The following is a 24,306-nucleotide window of genomic DNA, read 5'->3' as shown; positions in this document are numbered from 1 at the left end:
CTATTGACAAAAAATCTAATTGTGTTATTTGACAGAATATTGCATATCATCATGTGATATCATCATATCAAGTTTTTCTGGTCATGCATTTTTTAGAATGTTAAAATTGTTTAAAGATAAGTGATTTTGTAAAACGAAAAAAAAAGTCAGTGTGCAGGATTTACTGAGTTTGAATTTGATCAAGTTTTCACCAATATTGTACTTGATTCATGGACCGAAGATTATCTGGAGCTCTAAAACACCTTCTTCAGAAATCCATTTTGGACGCCCCTCACTCTTAAGTAATTAATTGCAGCCTCTGTTCATATTGCAATTTCAATTTTTTTTTGGATTAATTGTTCAGCTCTAGACTAGGCCAACGGTTGAGAGTATTTACACCCTTCAGGTCAACAATAGGCTTTGGAGGATCTGTTTCCTTATCCTTTTCCTGTTCTTATTGTAGGTTTAAAACATCTAACCCCAACTTCTGTCTTACCTCTTGGTTTGGCGCTGTGACCTGCCCTGTGCCCCATGGGTCAGAAATAAATATATTCAAATCAAATCATATTCTCATCATAAAAGTCTAAGCGAGCTTCCTGTTTAGGTGTGGCATAAGGTTGAGGTTTCTGTCTGTGATGTTGAGGATGTGATAGATAAGTTTGATGGACTTGAAGTAGATTGATGTATGATGGGAAGTGACAAACACAGACAAACAGAGACTGAATATTATTTTCCTTTTACCCAATTCTAGCAAAAATAGTTGCCCTGATGTACTCTTAGGGTTAGGGTTAGTATATACTGTAGGCATACTGTATGTACTGTACTGTACTGTAAAGATATTTTTTCTAGATGAAAAACCATGTAGACACAGGCTAAACTTGGTCAGCTTGTGACTGACACAGTAGGTAGGCACAGTGGGGAGGTAGCCTATATGTCCCTCAAGTCTTGTCCACTCACATCGTAATCAGTCATCACCATCACTGTAACTGTAACTGCACTGTAATGTCTCTGTATTGTCGATTCATCTTGTCTGTGTGGTTGTGTGCGGCATGCTTCACATCTATGTCCTGTTTTCTCTTTCTCTCCCTCTCCCATCTTTTACTTCCTCTCTCTTTGTATTGGATGAGAAGGCAAGTCCTGGGGCACCGGAGGATGACAGCAAACTGTCGGTAGGTCCTGTCTGATTGACACTCTTTCTCTCTGCTTCTGTGTTTGTCTCTGTTTCTGTGTAGATAGTGTAACTTGTGTTTCTCCCACCATACTGTGAACAAGACATGTCCGCCGTTATCCCTAACCTTTAGCCTCCCTGTGTGCAGAGAGTAGCTCCTTCTCCTTCTAGGCCTGTACTGCAACAGTTACATTTTGTACACGGCATGCAAAGCACAATCTAGCAATGAGCATGTGTTTAGAAAAGCTAAGACACACCTAATACCTAGCCTATACGTAATACCAAAACTTCTATAAAGTAAGCCAAATTGTTTAGTTTTCACCCAGTTTACAAAGGGACCCAGATCAAACCGGGCAGCGGAAGGAGAATCCTCAGCGGACTGCACTAAACCACTTCCTTGAGACCTTACACAAGTCATGCCAGTCGACATGTCTCTCTTGCCGCCCGCTCACACCCATATGGGCTTGTGAATTAGCAGCTGACACCTCCAGACTGTGCCTACGCATCACCGGTGGGGGAGCCAAAGGCGGACACACTCCAAACAGCTGCCGCCTGCAATGGTGGCTAATTTCCCACAGTTCTCAAGTTCAGTTCCAACTGCTGGAGTGACCTTGGCAAAAGCCGCTGGGGTTGCTTTGGGAGAAAACGCAAAGAACGCAAAGGCCACTTTAACTCTGAATGCTGGGGTCTTAACGCACAGAGCTTATATTTTGAGAAGCTGGGGTCTGTTTGTGATAGTTTTAGTGGGTTGCAAGTTTCGCTTAGGGGGTTTTTGCAAAGGAGGATTAGGAGGAATCATATTCAAACCCGAAGAATAATGGAAGGTGTTGGAGCAGATTTATGAGCAAATGTTTCAATAGCTTGAATACTTCTGTCTGTGGATGAAATATTGTACAAGACAGAGAAAGTAATGGAAAAGAACCAGAACTCAACTGCCTAAGACCATGCATTTTAAAATGTACATTTAAATTCCATCAGCTTATAAAAGAACATGGTTTCCAACACCCAGACAAATAAGCTTGGATTAGAAATGGCTTCACTAATGTTCTTAGATAGTTTGATGTAAAAACCAGCATGCATGCTTAATGATAGGAGTAAGAACCCACCAGTGGCCAAAAAATTATTCATCATTTATTTGGACTAGGCGAGAAATAAAGAAAGTATCCTAGATAAAGAAGCAGGATTTAAATCCCAGGAATTAAAATCTTGACTTTATGGGGCTGAAGGATGTTTGACTGACACCTCCTTCCTCCTGTCACAGGCAAGGCCGCGGCTTCAGAGGGGGGGTAGCTCTGCCTCACTCCACAACAGCTTGATGAGGAACAGCATTTTCCAGCTGATGATCCACACACTGGACCCTCTAAGTGAAGGTAAGACAGTTGCACACATACAAACACAGCTGTTAAATAATGGCTTTTAAATGTAAGTCTCTTTTAGGACCCAGGATATGCAGTGAAAAGGTTCATATTATTTAATGTTCGTAATTGTCTCCATTTTCAGGTTAATCTTGCCTTGATCTTGATTTTGTCATTTTAGAGAGGATACAGATCAGTTTAAGAGACTGATCTGAATCCTGTTTTCAGACTAAAACAGCAAGAATGAATTTAGTACAACATTGTTCATTTCAGAACATCTTTTACTGGCAGCAAAATATTTTATGAGCAGATGATGCTGATGCTCTGAGATGCTGATGGTCTGAACTTGAGCTCACTCTGTCGGCTGTGAATAACACCACCGAGCATCCACATGGTGTTTTTGGCAGGCAAAAACAATGATTAATGTGAACTCAATCCTTAGTCAGAATACAGTCCAAATGAAAATGTTGGCATTCATCAGTATATTTAAGTACCCCATGTACACCCTCTAGCTTGAAATCCAATGTCAAAGATTCAGAGAGAAAACAGTATTTAACCAATTTGTTGGCCTCCTATTTACAATATTAGCCCCTATATGCTTAGATTAAATTAATCCCTTTTAAAAGTAGTCTGTATGAGGTAATGCAAAGTCAGTCCTGTCAGAACACAGTAGAGGGGGGAGATCATTTTCCTTTAATCCAAGATGAAGGCCTATTAGCTTGGCTAAAGGAAATTCAAAACGGCAGTGTCAGTGCTCGGCGCAGGGGATGAATATGTTAATATGCCAGGGGAGGTGCAGTGTCACTCCGTTCTCAGCCCAGCAAAGGAAAATTATGGGATGCAAACAGGCAGGCAGGTACTTGAGGAGAGTTTGAAGAATTTATTTTCCCCATAGATTCTCCACTTTTTAGCTTTGATAAAAGGTTTTTGAGTTTGATGGAAGTGTCGTAGCTTATGTTGCTGCCGTGTAAAATGAATATTAATGTTGATATAAAGCCTGCTTACTGGTTGATGGCAGAGAGCATTTTTTATCCCCACTTTTTCTTCAGTGATTTCTTTTAAATTCATGCACAGTGTATGTTGCTTGATTGTAGTGTCAGTATTACTTGATGAAATGAATTATAGAGGGTAGGCCACGTACCATAGGAACATAGCACATAATAAAAAAAACAAAGAGTGTTAGCCTTTGAGATGTTTATGAGCAATGCATTGATGGTCAGACAAAATTTGTCCCCATTTGACACAAAGAATTGTTTGTAAATGTCAACATAGGAGCCCTGAAAAAGACTTTGGGTGGATGTCATCCTTTCCCTTCCATAGTAAGGAGGCATTTCAGCTTTCACAGGCTTCACATTCTTTGAAAGCCAGACCTAGAATGAGTCAGTTCAGGAAAGATTAATAAACTGTGCTGCGACAGACCTTAAAGTGCCTATTAACATGCATCAGCCCGTTGTCGCACGTCGAATCCAAGGGGCCTCATCACTCAATGTAGTCATCATTCCATCTCAGCGATTAAACTGTAAATCATAGCCTGCTGGTGGAAAGGAAGTCTATATATGGCCACTGCATGAAATGAATGATAGTGATTTGGTGTGTGTCAAAGGGAGGGTATACTCTATACTATACGCCATTGTTCCTTGTACAGCCTTTTGTCATTTGGTCTTCAAATGGGCATCTAATATTATCCAGCTGAATTTAGTACCTGCTGATAAGTAAGCTGTTTCAGTATAATGAAAAAATAAAATGGTATAATAGGCAAACTCTGTCTCTGTAAAAATACATAAAAAATGGCAGGCTGATGTACTGTTTACCGGATTTGATCGATTCTGCATTGACAAAATACTAAATGGAAATGAATAGACTAAAATAAACCACCACGCAACATGACGTGATGATAAAATTACAGGAAATCACAGGAAACAAAAACAACGTGACACCAGACAGTCGTCAGCCTTTGGGCTTCAGTATGGTTTGAATGTATTATGTTAAAAATGTCCACGTGGGATGTTGGAATTTTTCACATGCTGCACGCCACAGTGTACATGCTACAGCGATTTTATTAGTCTTGAGCACACTTTAAAATTTGCTATTGACTCATCAGCTTTCTAATTGGTCTGGTGCAAGCCAATACGGAAGTGTTGGCAGTGGCAGTTCCTCTGTCCTCTCAGTCAATGGGACCACAACCCAACTTCTCCATATGGCGATTTTCAAAATAATTGTGTCATTAACAGGATATAATGGATATAAAACAGGGTTATTTTCCAAATGACTGACAGGTCAACTGTCTAGTGAACGACAGGTCGCAGATTATCGACCAATAGTAGGCGGCCAAAACTTGGCTGCTCTGGCTCCAATGTCAAAATGGCGGCGACCGTAAACACAATCTCCAGGCTTCAAAACGACCCTTCAGAAGCCAGTGGGTGACGTCACACTCACTACGTCCATCGTTTTTTTACAGTCTAATGGTGCGTTCAGACTACGGGCTACAAAGCAAGAGGAAGTCATTCGTTTTCAATTGAACACTACAAATGGCAGAGCGTAAAATGTAGCAGCGCGTCGGACGAGTGCAGCTACAAACTGAAGTTCAGCTGGCTTCAAATTTTTTCCATGCTCTGATGATGCGAACAAATCAAGGTAGTGTAGAGTAGTTATATTTACGTTATTATTGTTTACTTGATGAATTCGAAGAATGAGTATTTGCCAAATAAAATAAAAACGAGACGAATGCAGCGCCATGGCACTCTGACATTATCAGTTGGTGCACCCAGTGTGACGACAACATGAACCGTCAGCGACCACCAGGGCAACACTTTTTTACTCCGTTGCCAACAGTGTAGCTTGGTATGCCAGACCATTCTGTAGCTTTTGTAGCCCATAGACTCAACGCACCTTAAGGTGTTGTGTGCTGAATAGTTTCCTTATTTTTGTAAGGGCCAGAAAAAGGTTGGTTCCTTTCAGAGATGGGTGAGTCTGTTCCATGCACATTTACTGATATAATGTATGCAAAGAAGCATTTTGTTGGTGAGCTTGTTGTGTGTGGAGAGAGAGAGGTAGGAGAGCGAGAGAGAGGAGAGAGGGAGAGAGCACTTCACCAACATTGAAGCAGGATGAACAGGTGCATCCATCAAAGACAGAGGCAGTGGTACTTGTCCTTTCGTGCTCTTAGGCTTTAAGTGCAGCTCAGTGGGGCTGCAGGAAGCTGGCAGGACTCCATCCATACATTTTTCATAGACATTTCTGAAAATAAGTTGTCTGTGCTGGCGAGTTGAGGGAAAGTCTGAGGTTGTTTTCTAGTGCCAGGAACTGGTTCCCTTTCACTTGTTAGACTTTCAAACTGGCGGTTGTTGGAGGTGTGTGTGTGTGTGTGTTGTTATGTGTGTGTGTATGTGTGTACGTTTGTATGAAGGCATGCATGTGCACCTCTCATGAGCTCAAATCATTTATTAGCACATTTAAAAAGGCTGTTCGTTTTTTTTGTTTTTTGTTTTTTTACCTTTAATGTACATTTTTCATCATGAAATAATACGGTCCAATGATTCAATGTGCTCTATCAACTTAAATATCATCTGGATTTATCTTTTCTCTGTCTATCTCTCTTTCTTCTACTGTCCCCTCAGAATTTGCTGACTCTGGTGAGTTACTTCTCTAATTTCTGTATCCCCCCAAAATCTGTTTGTTCTCATTTCAACAGCCTGGAGGCAATTTTTTGCCCAACTTGTCCCCTATGTACATTTCCTGAGTATGTCAACTTTCTGTGCTGTCCATTCTCGCAGACTCTTTCCTTCAAATCTTCATTCTCTTCTGTGGATGTATTCTCCCTGGAAACCCTCTGTGACCATTTCTGTATTGTTTTCCCCATTGTCCCTTTTCCTCTCTCTCCTCTTATGTACCCCTATGAATTCTAGCTATGTATTACCATATGTTATACTAACCAGCCTGCTCTCCGTGAGATGCGTAAAAGCCCAATATGAGTGGTTTGGGTTTGCGTGCCCATGTTATCCTCCATCTCCAGGTTTGTGAGGACTACCAAGGCACTTTTATACTGCGTACATTTACAGCTGCAAAATACAGAGAAGACAAGAATAGCAAGATGGTGGTGTAGGAAGAAGATGGAGTACCAGCTCCTATCATTGTCGACTTGCCAGGGTTGTGCTTTGCCCGTGTATTTGTGCATTGGGCAGTTGGAGGGAAGGTGTCAGCCGTTTTCTCAGCCCTCCTCGCATTCCCTTCCTTTGGACTCAAAGTCAATAAGAGCTTGACATAGCAATTAATGGCAGTGGGTTAAAATTGGTTTCCCTCAACAAGCTTTTACAATTAGCGGTTCCCACCAAACTATTATTGATTTATTTGAGCAATTATTCACATACTGTACTGTTTCCCTGAGAGATAGATGTTGTATATTCAGCAGCCATATTTTGTTCAAGCACAATAAATTTGTTCTTATTCTGGGTATATTAAATGATCCTTCAGTTTTACAATAAATCTTCAATTCTTTCTTTCTGTTTTTCAATTGGAAGAGCATTGTTCTGGTCTGGCTAACCCCCGGTGTGATTACTGCAAGGCGCAACTGCCTGTGCACTCTCTCTTTTTCCATCAGTGTGGAGCTACAAACAATATCACTTAGGAGTGGCATCAAATATTGAACTAGAAAGAGGGATTGGGGAGGGAAGCTCTCACACTACTGCCTGAGTCCTCAGTGGATGGTTGAAACAAGCCACCCAAGACAGCACTCAGAATTCAAGTTGCTTGCATGCCTTTGGCTAAAGCCCTTCGATAAGATTTATCACCTATGATCTGAACTCCGTCTAGGTAGCAATCTCTGTATTGGCAGTGAGTCCTTGCTATATTCATAGCCAAGGCTGACCTCACCATCGAGCAAGGTGGGGGCTTATAGAGAGATGACTACAGAACATACAGTATATTAATGGTAATTTCATGGAATTGCATGGATTTTCTACCAATATTCTGAGATAAAAAAATAATTGTTGGCCTTACCATTTATTTCAATGCCTGTCATTTGATTATTATCTTGCATCTCTTGATTTTCCTTTTGTTTGCGTACCAAGATCGCCGTGTGATGATGTAGTGCAGGACTATAAACATGGAGGCACAGAACAGTGATCTCATTGGATGCCTTACCGCAGATCATTATCTCATTGAGATAGACTGGAGTCATCGCGCCACAGTGCCAATGTGGCCATGGACATTATTGTTGATGTTATGTAATTTTTATTGACCAGACATCATCAATCCTACATGGGCTGAACAGACACGACAAGGTCATTTGGCTTAACCATGACACACACACACATACTGACAGACGGTACTCCTTGATTTATCAGTTAAACCAGTAAAACAACTAAGGGTGTGGCCGAATATTTAATAGGGATTTTTGATCTAGACCACAGTTGCATTAGGAAACAAGGTCTAATAGGACAAATTCGTACTAATTCAAACACAAAAAAAATTAATAAGCAAATGAGGAAACTAAACGGGGAAAAGGAAATTAATAGTGACAAACCATATTGCATTACTTTGCATGACCATGTTCACACCTAAGTTGCATTAGGGTCTGTATTTTCCATTTTGCTTATCTATGGCTATGATCAACCATTATTTTAATGGCCATTTTTGATGAGAGGTAAATCTCTGCACCAGGGCAAGATGTCCGGTTTCCCCCATGCCGCCAGTCCGCCACCCTTCTCCCATCACCAATACTGTCTATGTGGTGACCTAAAGCCCTATTGATCACACTGTTCAATAACACACTCACTGTCACTGACCTCTCACCCCTCCCTCTAGCAAATATGGCCATAAAACATTCGCCACTGTCAGCGCTACCAGCGTTATTTTTTTTTGTTTTTTTGTTTTTTTGTTTTTGGTGGCCCACACAGAAATCGTTAGATAAATGATCGCGCCTTCAGGACATTATGTAACTCCCCATTGTGACCAGCCAACCAGCACCCAACACCCCCCCACCCCTCTCTTCCCCCGCCCTCCGCGCCACCCCGCGCCGGCTGGGCGAAAGAATCAATGTTAAAAGCCTTTTTGCTCCAGTACAGACTGTGAATTTCCCTGACACCCCAACCCCCAGCAGACAGACAGACATGCACACACATGCACACACACGCAGGCTGCTCAGCAGAGGTTTAGAGGTCATACCGCAAGGACAAGAGACCCCCTCGTAAACAACAACAAGCCTTCCTCTCTTGTTGCAGAGGGCAAACAGATGACTGCGCGCCCAGCGATTGTGTCGTAGGTTAATTGCCCTCAGAGCACCGTCGGTCTCCGCTTGTTAGAGGCCAACCTTACAGTGATAGTGCACTTCAAACCCAAATCGCCCAATCATATGGGATTGAGGCACTTGTCTGGGAGTGCAGCAGATGAGCAGGACACTCTGAAATGGGATGTGTTTTCATCTCATTAGATTGTGTTTTCAGGCTGCCAACTCTCACATTTGGCATGAGAATCACACTCTAATCCTCTCACATGTGAGTGGAACGGTTGTTCACTGTTGTGCAGACAGATATTAATGTGTGTTTATGTGTGCGGGCATATGCATGCACCTTTGTGCACAAAACTGTCATATCTCATAAAAAATTACTAATTACTTGTAATTTTGGGGGAGAAAATAGTGTATTTTTTTTCCTTTACTCCAATACACCAAACAAAACGCCAATCAGCATGTTTTTTTAACATATTGTTTAAGGAGCACGTACCAGTTTTACCAGTATCTGGCCAAAGGAAAAATATTTAAGCATTGGAGAAAGTTGGGCAGAGAGATGCTGAAAACGGAATACTCGTGCCATTAGTTATTTGTTGTTGAGACAGGCAGAACACCATGTGTTAGAGTGCAGCTCCAGGCTGCCAGCTCCTTTCCACAGACAGAATGCAGTGTGGGAGGTAGAGGCTTGCGGTATCTTCTGTTCTAGTGCTCCACGTTCAGCTATTGCTGCAGGTTTGAATTCCTGGCTAATTCATCATGTAGATGTGCTGACCATCTACTTACTGTACCATGAAGAACTGCTACAGTAAGGGAATCAAATTAATTGTTCCAGTTTCATTGTGGGGAATAAAATGCCAACTCATCAACCCTTTGAATAAGCATGTGTGTAGAGGAGAGGAGGACTCATCTTTTTTTGTTGCATGTTGACCCAGTAAATTCTCTTCTGGCTTTCCTGTTTTTTTTAATATGTCATTGTATGTAACTTTATCATTTCTGGTATATCGACCGCCCCTCCCCCACCCCTCCCTCACAAATCTTCTTCAATAGCCATCAAAACTGTGCCATCGGCAGGCTCTTAATCACACTGTTCTGTGTATACAGTGAATATATACATTTTCGCTTCAAGCAGTTACTGTAAGAATATGATGTATTTAATTTGTTATTAAATCCTTGCCACTCTGTTTTGCACTTATGCAGTGATGACCTGAGAGAGCAACTTTTTGTCTTTCTGTATGCCGCGTTCTGTGCCTGAGTGTTTGTATGTGATGTAGAACCTGCGGAAATGTCTTGTTCTTTCATGTTCACTCTTTTCCTTTCTCTGTGTCTTCGTTGCCTTACCCTTGTCTTTTGCTGTGATGTTGTAGAGCTTGGGACTTATGGGAAACTAAAATATTATCACACAATGACTGAGGAAGGTAAGCCTTAAAGTTTTCACTTGATTCTTTGAGTCAACTTTTTTCATCCTTCTTGTTTTTCTCCATTTTAATCATGTAACAGCACTTCAAGCCCCATTGTTTTGTGCTTGTGACATACAGTTTGGCTTTAAGTTTGACAACCTCTCTATGAGATTTCACTGACATAAGTGCAAATCGTGGTAGCCATGCCATTGTTTTTTGGTTTGTTTAGTTGTTTTTTTTTATGTTTTTTTGTTCAATGTTTTGTTCTTTCTGCTCAGAGAATATGTACTTTATATTGTGTGTTACTGTGTGTAGTGTTTTTACAGAGTATTAATTCTATTTATTGACAAGATTGTACTTCAAAAAGTCTCTAATTGCCGTAATATGTTGCTTATGTTTGATTTTATGAGAAACTTAACACCAACTATTTCTTTTTTGGATTTGTCAGTCAGAGTATATCTATCACTGTAAGTCCATTTATGATTATGTGGGTTGGTAGAAAATTTCACGTCCAGTTGCCGGTCCCTTTTAATGGTGTACCTAGTCTTAAGCAGTTAAAACCTCATATATACACACAGGCGCGCGCACACAAATGCACAGCATACCATCCCCTGCCCCACATACTCACACCATGAGAAAACACAAGGCACCAGTTGTTTTTTGTTTTTTTTGCCCATTTTCCATCTGCATCGCTGAGAAATACTTCATCCATGCCTCAGTGCTTACTTGGAGGTTCCACCAGCTGCAGCAGCAGGTGTAAACGTACACGTAAGTTGTACGTCACTGAATTTGGCAAACTGAGTGACTCATCCACCCAGTAGTTGCATAACAGGCAGGGCTGACAGGGAAAACGAGGCGTGGGAGGGGTAATGTAACGATGTCCAGGGAAGGGCAGCCAAAGACTGGAATTGGTTTTTCTTGAGGTGTCTCATATTGCTACATCAATATGCAAAGTGTGTCGTTTTGGCGGGGTGTTCAAAATGCACTTTATATGCACTTCTTAGGAAACATGTATTTTCACACGTTGAATCACTGGACAATCATTTAATCATAGTGATTCGTCATCCCATTCTGTATGATTTCAACTTGACATGTTTTTGCTTTAAAATGAAACCCTGCAGCTGCCGCGATTTTTGCTGGACAGACAGCAAGAATGAAAGAAATGATTCAGCTACTGTCAGATGGACAAAGCTTTAATGTTAAAAACCAGTGTGTTTCTGCTGTGGTAGTTGTCGGCAAGATTACAGGGTTGCATGCACAGTAGAATGAGAATGAATAGAATAGAGTAGAATGAATATACACTGAATTAGGGCTGAACGATTTTGAAAAAATATCTAATTGCGATTATTTTGACTGATATTGCAATTGCGATATGATTTGCAATATTAGAGGGAATGATAATTTTTACATCATTATTCTCATTTTCATTGAAAAACGTATTAAAATGATTATGGTGTGATTTTTGCGGGATCTGTACCAAACAAAGATGTTTTCTTAAGTCTATAGAATATGATGTGTGGGCCAGGACATCTCTGGAGCACGACAATATTTAATTTAAAATGGTATTTTGACACACATTTCGCCTTTAACAAATATTGCGCCTCCTGCGATTTGAAAATTGCAGTAGGCCATATTGCGATTTCGATAAAATTTTGATTAATTGTTCAGCCCTACACTGAATGTACAAAACATTAGGGACATCTTCCTGATATTGAGTTGCAGCCCCTTTTGCACAATCCACATCTCAGTTGTCTCAAAACATCCCTCTATAATTTGTCTGCTTCTCTTTATCTTATCTCCTGCTTTGAGATTGGTATAGGTTTTTTAAGGGAAATAAATAAGGGATAATGACTTTTACCTGGATTCACCTTATCAGTGTACTTCATGAAAAGAGTAAGTGTCCCTAATATTTTGTACATTCAGTGTACAGTGCATAGACCAATGATACGAGAGTATTAAAAAAAAAAAAAAAAAGACAAAAACAACAACCCTGAAATGTGTAGGTTTTTAACATTAAAGCCTTGTCTAATCAAAAATAGCGGAATTATGTCTTTGTTTCAGCTCACTCTGATTCATGCACCTTGGTGGAGCTGCAAGGTTGTGACAGTTTTTTTGCCCTCAGACAGCTAATGCTTATGCTAATTAAATTTGAACCATAGGCACTGAGGCTTAAACTTTAGATTTAGAAGTAGCTTCACAGCTAGTACAGATGAATGACTCTCTTCTAGATAAAAGACAGAATTTCCTTCAGCTAGCTAGAGCAGAAAGCCTAGCCCTTCCATTGTACACCCAACCAGAAACAATGATCTCACACCCACACTCATATTTATGCATACACACACACACACACACACACACACCCCCCCACAAACACATACACCCCTAGATGACACTGACCTCCCAAGGTGAGTGATGACAAGGCAGTGGAATCTTTGATTGCTATCTCAAGAAAATTTATACAGTATGTGTGTGTGTCTTTGTCTCTGTGTGTGTGTGTGTGTGTGTGTGTGTGTGTGTGTGTGTGTGTGTGTCTGAAAGAGAGGGAAGGGGAGGGGCTGTTCATTGCCACAGAATGAAAAGAAGAAAGGATGAGAGAAAGAGGGTGTTTGCAAAAGACACATGAGTGAGAAAACACGAGTGATGGAGCAATTGGCAATTGAGAGTGCCACAGAGGAAACGGAAGGAAAGCCTGGTGGTGACTTGGGGTGGTTAATGATTTTGCCAGAAGGTCACAGACGGTGTTGACATGGTTGGGTGGAGTACATATTGACGCGTCACTGTGTCAAGCACTGACAAATCAGCCATCCCTACTCTTTTCAGTGAAAAAAATCTTTCACATTGATTCCAATGCGCTGATTGAAAGTTGGCAGGACATGCATCCAAAGACCAACACGCATACTAAATCAGTGAAATTAAATATGGATACATGACAGCCACAAGGTTAACGATGTTGATAGTTCCTAAGCAGACCGTATCCTTATCTGACCATCATGCACATCCTCTTGATCACAACTGCTGTATTTCAGGCTGAAATTTCAGATTCTTGCTAGATTAGGCAAAATTTCCCACGTCGTTGTCACTCAGTGAAAATGGCTTCAAAAGAAAGGGGCCTACAGTAGCTACTACGACTGAACATGCCTAGCCAGCACTCACTGATGGACTTGAGCTGTGTGTTTTGTGAGCCATCAAATATTAAAATCTAGCTCTTGCATTTGTATAACCTGGGATCATGAAAAGCTGCACTACATGATTTTGGTGCATTGGAAGAACATTTCCTCTGTGTTTCTGTACTGTAGCTTTGTGCGTGTGTCTGTGCATTGGGATTTCAAGCCGTGGGGATTTCGTGGAAAAGTCATTGTTCCACAAGCCAGCGGCTAGTCATTGCTAGTCATTACAGCATGGGCTAAATTGCCTTGCGTGAGCCATTATTTTGAATGTCAAGAGGGCACACTGCTTATATAAGCCACGAGGTCAGGTTGTTCAATTGATGACCAGTTCCAATTTAATCCACTGCGTCACAGCTTTGTCTTTTCAGAATGAATATACTTTTTGAATCAATAAACACTTTCAATACTAACAGCAAAAATATATTTGCTGTCATTGCTACCAATGATTTTCAGTCTGTTCAAATTCTGTAATTAGGACATGTGTACTATGCTACAGTATTAACTAACCCTAACCCTAACTACAAAACAACAGACACACACCACCACATGTAACTAAAAAGAGACCTAGCATGTTTATTATAGGGTGTAATAATGATTTAATTAATCAGGTGCCTCATTTTTGTGTATATTAAACGTTTGAATACAGATATCACTTAAATGTATTTGTTTGTTTATCTATTTTATTTGACATGCTGTGATGCTGCCCCCAGCTAATCCTTTGGTTGCTTTTTGTTCCTCATTAGCATCTAACTTCTCTTGTGAGTCTTTGATTGGATATATGAAGTGAACGAGTACAGGAGTGAATCTGACCTCCAAAGGCAGATCTCTTCACAAGAGATTCTCTCCCTGCTGGTTGCCACCACCCAGGACCAGGACATTGCAGGATCATCACTATATGATATGCTCTATCACATTGACTCTCGATGTTGTTTGAATGGCAATATTATGTGTACTCATGGCCTTGTATGCATTCTATTTTTGAAATGTGAACCATCTGGGGTCAAAGGTGACAAGCGAAGGACCCCTGAGTTGGATGAAGCCATGGAGGTTTGAAGATGATACAGTGTGCAGCCCTCTGTTCCAGGTTTAATTTCTGTGGTGATTCTCTTTCAGGCAAATTTCGGGAGAAGGCATCCATCCTTCACAAGATTGCCAAGAAGAAATGCCAAGTAGAGGACAGTGAGAAGGCCAATGGAGTGGCGAGCCGTTCAGGCAAGTGACTCTAAATTAAGAGACAGTTTCTCCATTGTCACTGTCAAGAAACTCTGCCTGCTTCTTGGCCAGTTGTCTCTTGGAAGCGAGATTCCTAATCCCAGTGAGATGTACCTTATAATTAAAGGTTAAATAAAAATACATAAATAAATAAAATTAAAAAAAACAATGAAATTTACCAGGAAGCCACATTTAGACACACTTCTCAGACTCCTTAGACTTTAATTACGTTACACTATAACTACTTGAATATTCACAAAGATCAATTGTTGTTTTTTAAATCTTAATAAAACAACATTTCCCTGCTAAATATTCTGTAAATTGGTGATTGGAATCACCCACTGAAATTGTTAATGAGCCTCACATCCGATGTTAAACAAGCATGACATTATCAAGAACTGCCAAATTGATTGCAAGTGTTGTCTTCAAGCAGTATTTAATTCAATCGCAGCCACTGCCAAGTGTAATTCATGTGTGTTTTTCACTTCAAAGAGCACTGGACCAAAGGATAAACAGAGGGCTAGAGAAAGAGCTTTCATGGACACATTGTACCCAGAGCGGCGAAATCAAAGCGAGACATAGATATTTATCACCAAGACAAAATTATGCTAACAGTGCCACATTAACATATTACCATCTTAATTTAATCAAAATGCATGACTGGTAGTGATGGCTGCGTCCTGATTTTTCAGGCTTCACATTTCTCGAGATTATTCTGTCTAGTAGTCTGTTGATTAAAAGTGCTCATATACTGTATGTACAATAGTATGTAACTTCTTAACCACTCATACGCACTTATATTTACCCCCCAAAAGTTTTTCAGTGCCTGGTGTCTTGACCAATAAAAATACTCTGCCAAGATTATTGCACCAAACTAAAGCCCCATATATGTCTTAGTGAATGATGCATGTGATTAGATATGTATCCCGGGTTTTGTTGTGACATGATGCCATCCAGGCAAATGAGTGAGGTTATCTGTTGGACGATAGCGGTGTCAGGTTACAGTATCTATCTGAGAATCTCCCTAACTGTGTCACAATCACACTTGGATTAAACCAATTTCCACAGCAATTATAGTTTAATCATCTGATTACATGGCTTTCGGCTCATTGTATTTTAATAAGGGCTGTTAAGTAAGTCTGGCCTGAAATGAAATGGAGTCATATTAGCCAACAGGATTAGATGAGGGAGAGGCATTACAGTAACTTCTACGTGCATATATACAGAGAGAGAGACTTTTAATGCTGTAATACGTTTAATAATATTTCCATTCAATATATTAAAATATATTTACATATGTGATTCATATTTAGATTTCCACTTTTTCCTCTGCCTAAACTTTATGAACTTTACTAGCCTTTATACCTCGATACACATTGATTCCACAATGGAAGTGGCTTTGTGTTTTTTCTAATGGTTTTATATGCTGGTGAGATTTTTTATACATTAACTTCAATTTTTAAAATTAAATTAATTAAATGTTAAAATAAACTGAGATCAGCCAAATTGAGTGACACAGCACATGCAGCTAGAGCCAAGCACACTGAGAGAATCTGAGTGGGATGTGGACATAGATCTGTGTTGGTGACCTGCCAGTGAATGGAAAATTAATGGAAACTAACTACCACCTTACCATCTGTCTGATATTGGCCTCCACTTTTATCCCATCGAATGCTGGCTTGGCTCTGACATAGACCAGCAGACACGTACACATGCACATCCAATTTGAAATGATTCCCACTTTTAAAAGAGCAAACTATAAAAATGTTAGATGTTGATGATCTCTCTTTGTTAAGTATTTGTATCCCAACTGTATGTAACTCCCTGTGCTCAGTTAACTGCTCCCTGTGCTCAGTTAGCATTGGTGTCTCCCAACTTTGTACATGTCATAACAATTAACACTGTCATGTCTGTTGAGGACAACGACCGTTTGCATGGCTCTGAATGGTTCTTACATAAATTTATCTCTAAACTTTTACACAGACAAAAACCTTCCAAACAGCTCCAATGTGGAAGTGGAAGTAACACCACCGATGAATGGAACAGCAGGGCAAGAGGGGGAAACGGTAAGAAACTACAGCACATGTACACACACACACCAAGGTAAAGGAAGAAATTGTGCTGCATTATACCAAAGTCCTTTACTACCCAGCCTTACAGTTTCCCTAGCCAAATAACCAATTCATGTTGTTAAAAAGCAACTAACTAATAGACACGTATCGAAGTCAGAGAAAGTCGTTTATGAATATTTTATGTCTCTCAGCTGCGTCAGTATTCTGCCTTGAGTGTGATTGATGCAAAGGTTGCAGTGACTATCGCACAGGTCACTACTGCTGATAATTTCCCAGCATGCAGTTGGGTGAGTTCCTCAATCTTCAGCCAGACCTGCCAAAGACCCGCCTCCTCCCACTGAGTTCTGTAATCACACTCCTCACTCTCCTGCTGCTCCCCACCGCTGGATGCTCAAAACGAACACTCTCACACACGCGTTAACACACGCACACACACACACACACACCCTCTTTGACACCATGCTCAGCCGCAGAAGACCTCAGAATGGCACCTGCAGCAGTTGTGCCGGCGTGAGCGATGACAGTGGGATGCAGCGACCCGCCAGGCCAACAGATGGTCTCGGGGCAAGAGGACACCAAATCAAAGTCGCACACTGAGGAGGAGGGAGGCAGAGGAGGTCGCCATGTCGGTCATCCCGCAGGCTTCTCGCACGTCACACCGCCATGACCACAGACGACCCCAAGACGAAGACGGGCGGGACCCTGCCGCCACTCGAGGATACGGGAGCATTGCCAACAGATAAAAGACCTTACACTTGGTTTCTGCATGACCTACACGTTGAAAACGCATCAGATAACCCAAAGTTTCAATAGCAGTCACTCCGGATTTTCAGACATTCTTTGTTAATGAATGAAGTAAATGAATACTGACGTTTAATTGCCGGTGCACTACAAAGTGTATAAAGTACAAATGGAGTCACTCTGTCAGGTTTTTTTAATATGATGCATTGCTCTCAGTTGAATAGTTGATAGGATACACAAATCCGCTTCATTTTCCCTGTAAATTTATTCCCTCAGTACTGCCACTTGAAGGGATTCTTTCTCTTACATAATGGTTTTCAAATCTGATTTCTGGACACCCATGTTTTCACTATACGTTTTCTCAAAGCCTAAAACCAATTTCATAGGCTGTTCTCTAGGTTAATCTGGTGCAATTTACCTTGCTTCAAGTTACTAAACCCCTTTTTTTATTCAAATGATCTTATATTGCAGGGATATGGAAAGGCTTTGCCAATATATTGTAATGCGTGTATTGCATGCCAAGTTCTCCACAATGCTTTAGGGACAGAATTTAATCTTCTGCATCCCACCTTTGGGTGTTTGAGAAAGACTGTTCTGATGTACCATGTTATAGGAACTGAATGATTCTTCAAAACTGAGATCTTTCTCCAGCCACAAATCAGTTGAGGGAAAAAAAAGGCTCTAAGTTCAGAAGAGAATCCTCCGGAATAGTGAAAGCTGCAAAACACAGAGGACGCACGCATAGATAGTACTTTGAAATAGAGCCTTCTGCCATGTTTTGTCCTCCTCCAAAGGAAGATAGATTTGACACTGAGTACAGAGTTTTTTCATCTGATTTCTCTTTCTTGAACCTCCATTAAACACAAAATGATTGGGAAGCATATAAGAGGATCTCAGAATAGATTACACAAGGAAGCCACTAAAAGTGAGCCCTGTTTGGCAATATGACCATGTGCCTATTGATCTATTCTGCTGCACCACATTGTTTTGAGATTGATCTCTCGCTCTTGGTTTAATAATAGTCTTCAGTGATGAAACTGTCATCACTCATACTGCAGCCCCTGCAGCTCAAAATATTGGCTGCTCTAAAAACAGAGGGAATGAAACCTTCAGACAATTTTTAAGGAGACAAACTTTTGAGGTGAAGCCAGAAAACCGGATGTCAAGCCAGTATTTCTGCGTCATTGTCAGTGGTGGAAAATAGAAACACATTTTTCAACTGGTGATTCACAGAATTTGGATGAGCTGGAGACTTATTGGCATGTCTAATTCCTACATGCTGCTATTTTTAGAGGGCTATCCCACAGTGCACCTGTCTGTGTCAGCCAGGAAGTAGCTGGGAGCAGCTCACACCTTCATGTGCCGCCAGAGGCCCCGTCATACTAATTGTTCAATTCCTCCCGGATGCCTTGGCAACCAAGACTGGGATAAGGGGATAGTTAAGGTCAATTTAAAAATTGCAGCAGACTTCCAGCACAATTTCCTGTTTCCCTTTTTTTATAACTAAAACCCTTGAGGCCTGTGCTGACATGCATGATCATATTATATTCCTAGAAACAGCCGAAATGAAAAGGTTTATTTTTCATGAGACCAATATTGTAAAGCTATTATATGTTCATCACTCTCCACTTTTCTAAAGCTCTTTTTTGTAAAGATGAATAACGAGCACATTTGGTCTATATGAGTCACAGCAAGTTTTCTTTTCTATTTGTAAAAAATGATTCGGGACTTTTTACATTCAGTACAAATTTTGAATATTCATGAGAGCGTAAAGCTCTCCCCTAATCACCTTTTCCATAAATAACAGTGGGAAACCAAAAAGAATGATAACCAACAGGCTTTTCTGACTCATCCTGCCTCTTCCCTCACAGTGTCACAGCTAAGAGGATTTGAGAGAACTACTGTATGTGTGTATCATGAATTGATGGATGGAAGTACCATCTGATCTCAATATTTGTTTGTTTTTCTTTTCTTTTTGCCAAGTGGTAGGCAAAATTCATTTCCAGATGGAGCTTCTGTGTCAAAGCAAATCCAAATAGAAGATGCTGATACTCACACCAGGCAGCTCTTCTGGTAGCTCACACATTGAGCTGCACCTTTATGACTGAAGAGTTTTGTTCCAAAATGACCATGTCCACCATTTGAAAAACATGACACTACTCTTAGAAAATACCAATAGCAAAAATGTTATCTTAAATTATTCTAGAGAGGGGCAATGATACCTTTCAGGTAATGATTTTTTCCAAAACAGATATATAGCATTTTGGAATAGAACTCTTTCTGTAGCACTGCTCACTATTTCTGTCAGTGTTTGTTGTCATCCAAATTACAGATATGGTGTTACCATATCTGTGATTTATTACTATATTGAACTAGAGTACTTCCAAATGCATATGGCTGCACCCTGCGATGTTGTCCATTCTACCTTCTTCGTTCGAGTAAAATTCTTACTGCTTTTAATATCCATGAAGATACTAAACAACATTTGGGAGAGCTAGATAATGCAAATTGTACCAGTGATCAGTTCGCAGCTTCACTGCAACCAAGCTTGTGGACAGTGCTCTTTTGACCATTTTAACTCTTGTAGCTATTTTGCCCCAAGCCAGGTGCCACTGCACGTGCCTCCCTCCGGGGAAAAACAAATTTAGTAAATGTCACGCCTCCCTCTAGCTTTGTGGTGCCTGGTAGAAGTCAGTGCCTTTAAGCTTGGAGTTGGCAGTGGTGCCAACTGAGGCACCACAGGGCAGGAAAGGCCCCCAAGGGGCTGGCATTTGGGAACCAACTCTGAATGGGGAGCACCAGCTCTGTGGGGTACTTCAGCCTAGAAAGCAAACACCAAATCATAAATTAACAAATGGCAGCACTATGGCAGCATTGGCATTTGGCTGGTGTGCAATGCCAAGCACGTCAGCCAGAGACAGTGACCTGTATGCTGTAGCCATATCCATAAAAGAGTTGGAGGTCCACCAACAAAGTAATTACAGAGCCAACTGTAATGCACTTGTGACAAGCTTGATCAATGATCTGAAATTGTATGGTGACAATTCCTCCTAGAAGATCAAGATGAAACTATTATTGTTATTGTCATACTGTTTAAACTACTATCAACCTATAATTAATCTCAGTTCTCCACATCTTTGAGGTTTAGAGGCATGGGATTGGTTTAGAATTGATTTTTGTAAAACCTCAGGTTTTGGTTTTAGGCCTTTTAACTGACAACAATGCAGCCATCTGGATATGGAGAGGGGGAGAAATCAGAATGCCGAGCTTAAGCAATGCGAGCACTGCCTTTTGTTTGGCAGCAGCTGATTACCAAGGTTACCAGGCAAGACTCAACAGCAGTCGCTGTCACAGCAGGATAAGCTCCATATGATTCATGTTTCGTGCAGTAGCCATCTTTAAAATCTTCTGCCTCACAACATGCTTAGCTGATGTGATCGATAAGGTTAAGGCTTTGGCTTCTACATGCAATAATTATTATTATTTACTGAACCACATCTGTTATCATTCTTTGCTTCCTAGCATGCATCTTTTGCCCCAGCTTTCTGTCTGTTTGTTTACGTTTTAGCTCGCATCACTCTCAAAAGGGCAAGGGACAAATTCTGGGTCATAAGTGTGTTCTGTTCAGATCTGCATGTGTGGACCTGCTCCCCACAGGTCCCCAAGGCTCCTTTCCCGCCTGTATAATTGGATACAAAGGGACCTTAGACATCTTTCCACTCTCAAAAGGATTTGTGTTTGTACCTTTAAAGTTTTCAAGTACCAGTATATCATGTGATTGAGGGAAGTGCCTACTATTACATGAATGCAAAAGTATACTACATATTTACAAATATTTATGTTTACAGTATAGTCCAATATTGAGGCTGAATATACAGTATGTCTCCAGCAGATAAGGTGTAGACCACATAACTGTGGCCTGATGACATTTAGAACGAATACATATATATAATTTGTTTTCATACTTTTAGTAGATACAATGAATTACATGTGTTGTCTTACCAAACAAACTATCTTGAACATGGCAACATTGGATGCCATTTATGTATATGTATACAAGAAAGGATTTATTTAGTTCACGTTCATGGAGAGCGCCTGCCAGTGCTTTAGTACAAGTCATCTGCACATAGTGACATGCTTATTCATGCTGATCCGGAGAGAGGTAAAGGTCTTTGGCTCACTTGGCATTCCAGTGGCAGGTCCAATCAGACCCTGGGGCTCTGCTGGTGCAGACAGCATCAACAGTAGCCAGTGATGAGCCCCTGATGACTGGAGAGGCAGAGCCCTCCAGGCTTGGTGCAATCTCCCAAATCACAGTCATCAAACACCTCCGTCTCAAGGTCACCCCAGAGCGAAGGCACGCGGGCTGCCAAGTCTTGCCATCAATTTCTCCAGTCCTCTTCATTGTCTTTTCCTCCTTGAAGTGCTTGTGTTACGAGTGTCCCAGGCTTCTCGGGACAGTTGCTATGAAGAGGTATATCCCAAATGAACCAAGTAATCAAGCTGAAGGAGACACTTGATATGGAAGAACATAGTTGAGCATGTATTGTCATAAATTTTTCAGATGTGTCATCCCTTTAGGTACATGCGATAAAGCATGATTTGACTCCATTTGTGTTTTGTTCTAAATGGTCAAATAAAATGAGATTACAGTGATATTGCTGTGCGACATGACATGATTTTGCACAGCTTTAAAATAGGGGTTGTGTCACCTGTTCCGATGACTGTTTTCTAACCTGTATCTCCTCTGTCTTCTCTCTGTCTTCCCTGTTCTTCTGTGTGTCCTCTCAGGCTGAGGATGAGGAGGACGAGGACCAGCCTCTGAGCCTGTCCTGGCCCGAGTCCAACCGCAAGCGCTTTACCTACCTCATCATCATGCCTATCGTCCTCCCGCTGTGGCTTACGCTGCCTGACGTCAGGAAACCGGTGCGTGTGTGCGTGCCTGTGCGCGTGCCTGTGCATGTATGTGTGTGTGTGTGTGCGCGCACGCGTGGAGGCACAAATCTGGATGACTGAGCTCTCTTAATGAAGGCATTTCAAACAAGGACGTCATCCATTTTATGTGGATAAATATAGAATCCTCATTTGTCTTCTTTTTTGCTGCTAAATTCACCATTTGCCCTCTCTCCCTCCTTTGTCTGTCAGACTGCCAAGAAGTTCTTCCCCATCACCTTCCTGGGTGCAATCTGCTGGATCGCAGGCTTCTCCTACCTAATGGTGTGGTGGGCTCACCAGGTACATACAGCATACGGTACACCAGTCTGGCCATACTGTGGCCATCAACATGCATTTACTATATAGGACTTGACATTGTGGTTACCACAGCAGTATAAGTACATTAGCAAATTCTCACATTATCGCAATTCTTAAGAAAAGGCACAGGGAAGATGAACCGATGAATCTTTTGTTATAGGTAGTTGGTACAACTTCTCTCCATTTCTCATTACTTGGCATTCAAAATTGGACCATACTGATTAATCCACCCACTCACAAAAATAACCACTCTCTTACTCAAAATTGAGAGATTTTAGGAAAAGACAAATCATGTCAAAGCTGCAGTTTTCACCTCCTCTCAACCATTCTCACTAGGAAATTAAAAAATAAATGAAACAAGAGATTAGGTTTTATTTACGCCAAAGCTTTGTTTTCTATTCCTTTTTTGCAGGTTGGAGAGACCATTGGGATTACAGAGGAGATTATGGGCCTGACTATGTTAGCAGCTGGTACCTCCATCCCTGACCTCATCACCAGTGTTATTGTGGCACGCAAAGGGCTGGGAGACATGGCAGTCTCCAGCTCCGTAGGCTCCAACATCTTCGACATTACTGTCGGGTATGCCCATCTGACCATGATTTGAGCCTGTACAAGGTGGTGCTTTATGGTGCAGAGTCATATTCATTTTGAAGCCATAGTTTGAAGCTGTAGTTTTAAGTGTATGTTTGAAAGAAACACTGGAGCAGTTTGTGCTAATCGTCTACGTTGCCCCTCTCTTTTACATTATTCCTGCTGGTGTCTGCACACAGTCAGCACAGTTGAAGATATCAGAGCTCATTTTCCTCCCTTCACGAGAAGCCATTTGCTGCCATTCATTCTTGTACAGTATGAAAAACAACTTCCACAGACTTGAAAATTGCCCGAGCTAGATAATCCATCACAGTGAACATGAAGCCTTAATTTGGTTTTGTCAGAGTTTCTGTTTAATCGTTATTTCATTGTGCCCGAGTTGAGTGTTTTAATATCAGTGCGTGCATTGCATTACACTCTGCTTCCTGTCAATCACCTGACACCCACAGGAAGAAATGGAAGTCTCCGGCATGAAATAATCCCTCAAAAACATGTGGCCTTACAAACTTTATTGTCACATCCATGTGTTTTTATTGAGGGTGTCCTGTCAGCTGAGACCGCAGTTAATTTAAAGCAAGGTTTGATACTGTAATGTGTGTATTTTGCTTGTAAACTAGTAAATGTTAAAAAATCTAATTACATACAGCATGCATTGCAAAATGATTGGGGGAAATGTAAAGTAGACAGGTAGTAGTAAATGGGCTATAACTCTAAATGACACAAGTCTTGTCCTTTAAGACAAATAAAGATACTAAAAGTAGGTAATGTAATTGGACTGCAGCTCATACAGGGCTTTAATCCCGCAGCATGTGTCATGTGTGTTCCTGTGTGTGTCTGCTTCCAGGCTGCCGTTCCCTTGGCTCCTGTGGTCCTTCATCAACGGCCTACAATCGGTGACAGTCAGCTCCAACGGCCTCTTCTGTGCCATCGTGCTCCTCTTCCTCATGCTCATCTTCGTCATCATCTCCATCGCCGCCTGCAAGTGGCGCATGAGCAAGCTGCTGGGCTTCATCATGTTCCTGCTGTACTTCGTCTTCCTGGTGGTCAGTGTCATGCTGGAGAACAGGGTCATCACCTGTCCTGTGTCCATCTGAGGACCTCCGCCACCTGCTTCCCCTCGCCTCATCACCACCACCATCCTCCTT

At 41.2% G+C, this 24,306-nt stretch overlaps 1 protein-coding gene across 1 annotated transcript; it reads left to right on the top strand.

Moving 5' to 3' along the window:
* The first annotated feature begins 1,028 nt into the window (after positions 1 to 1,028).
* On the top strand, positions 1,029 to 24,255 carry LOC139662492 (sodium/potassium/calcium exchanger 2-like). The gene is made up of 10 exons (XM_071541185.1): positions 1,029 to 1,148; positions 2,409 to 2,517; positions 6,120 to 6,134; positions 10,093 to 10,143; positions 14,406 to 14,504; positions 16,488 to 16,570; positions 22,109 to 22,243; positions 22,463 to 22,552; positions 22,983 to 23,149; positions 24,006 to 24,255. Exons 1-10 carry the CDS (start codon positions 1,029 to 1,031, stop codon positions 24,253 to 24,255), a joined length of 1,119 nt encoding a protein of 372 aa, XP_071397286.1.
* Positions 24,256 to 24,306: the final 51 nt, after the last annotated feature.

This window comes from Centroberyx affinis, unplaced genomic scaffold (assembly GCF_046629955.1).
Source record: "Centroberyx affinis isolate AG114_WGS23_722 - 3 ecotype Tasmania unplaced genomic scaffold, CSIRO-AGI_Caff_v1 ptg000215l_1, whole genome shotgun sequence".
Classification (NCBI taxonomy): domain Eukaryota; kingdom Metazoa; phylum Chordata; class Actinopteri; order Beryciformes; family Berycidae; genus Centroberyx; species Centroberyx affinis.
The sequence above is the reverse complement of the archived record's forward strand: the minus strand, read 5'-3'. Positions and strand labels throughout refer to the sequence as shown.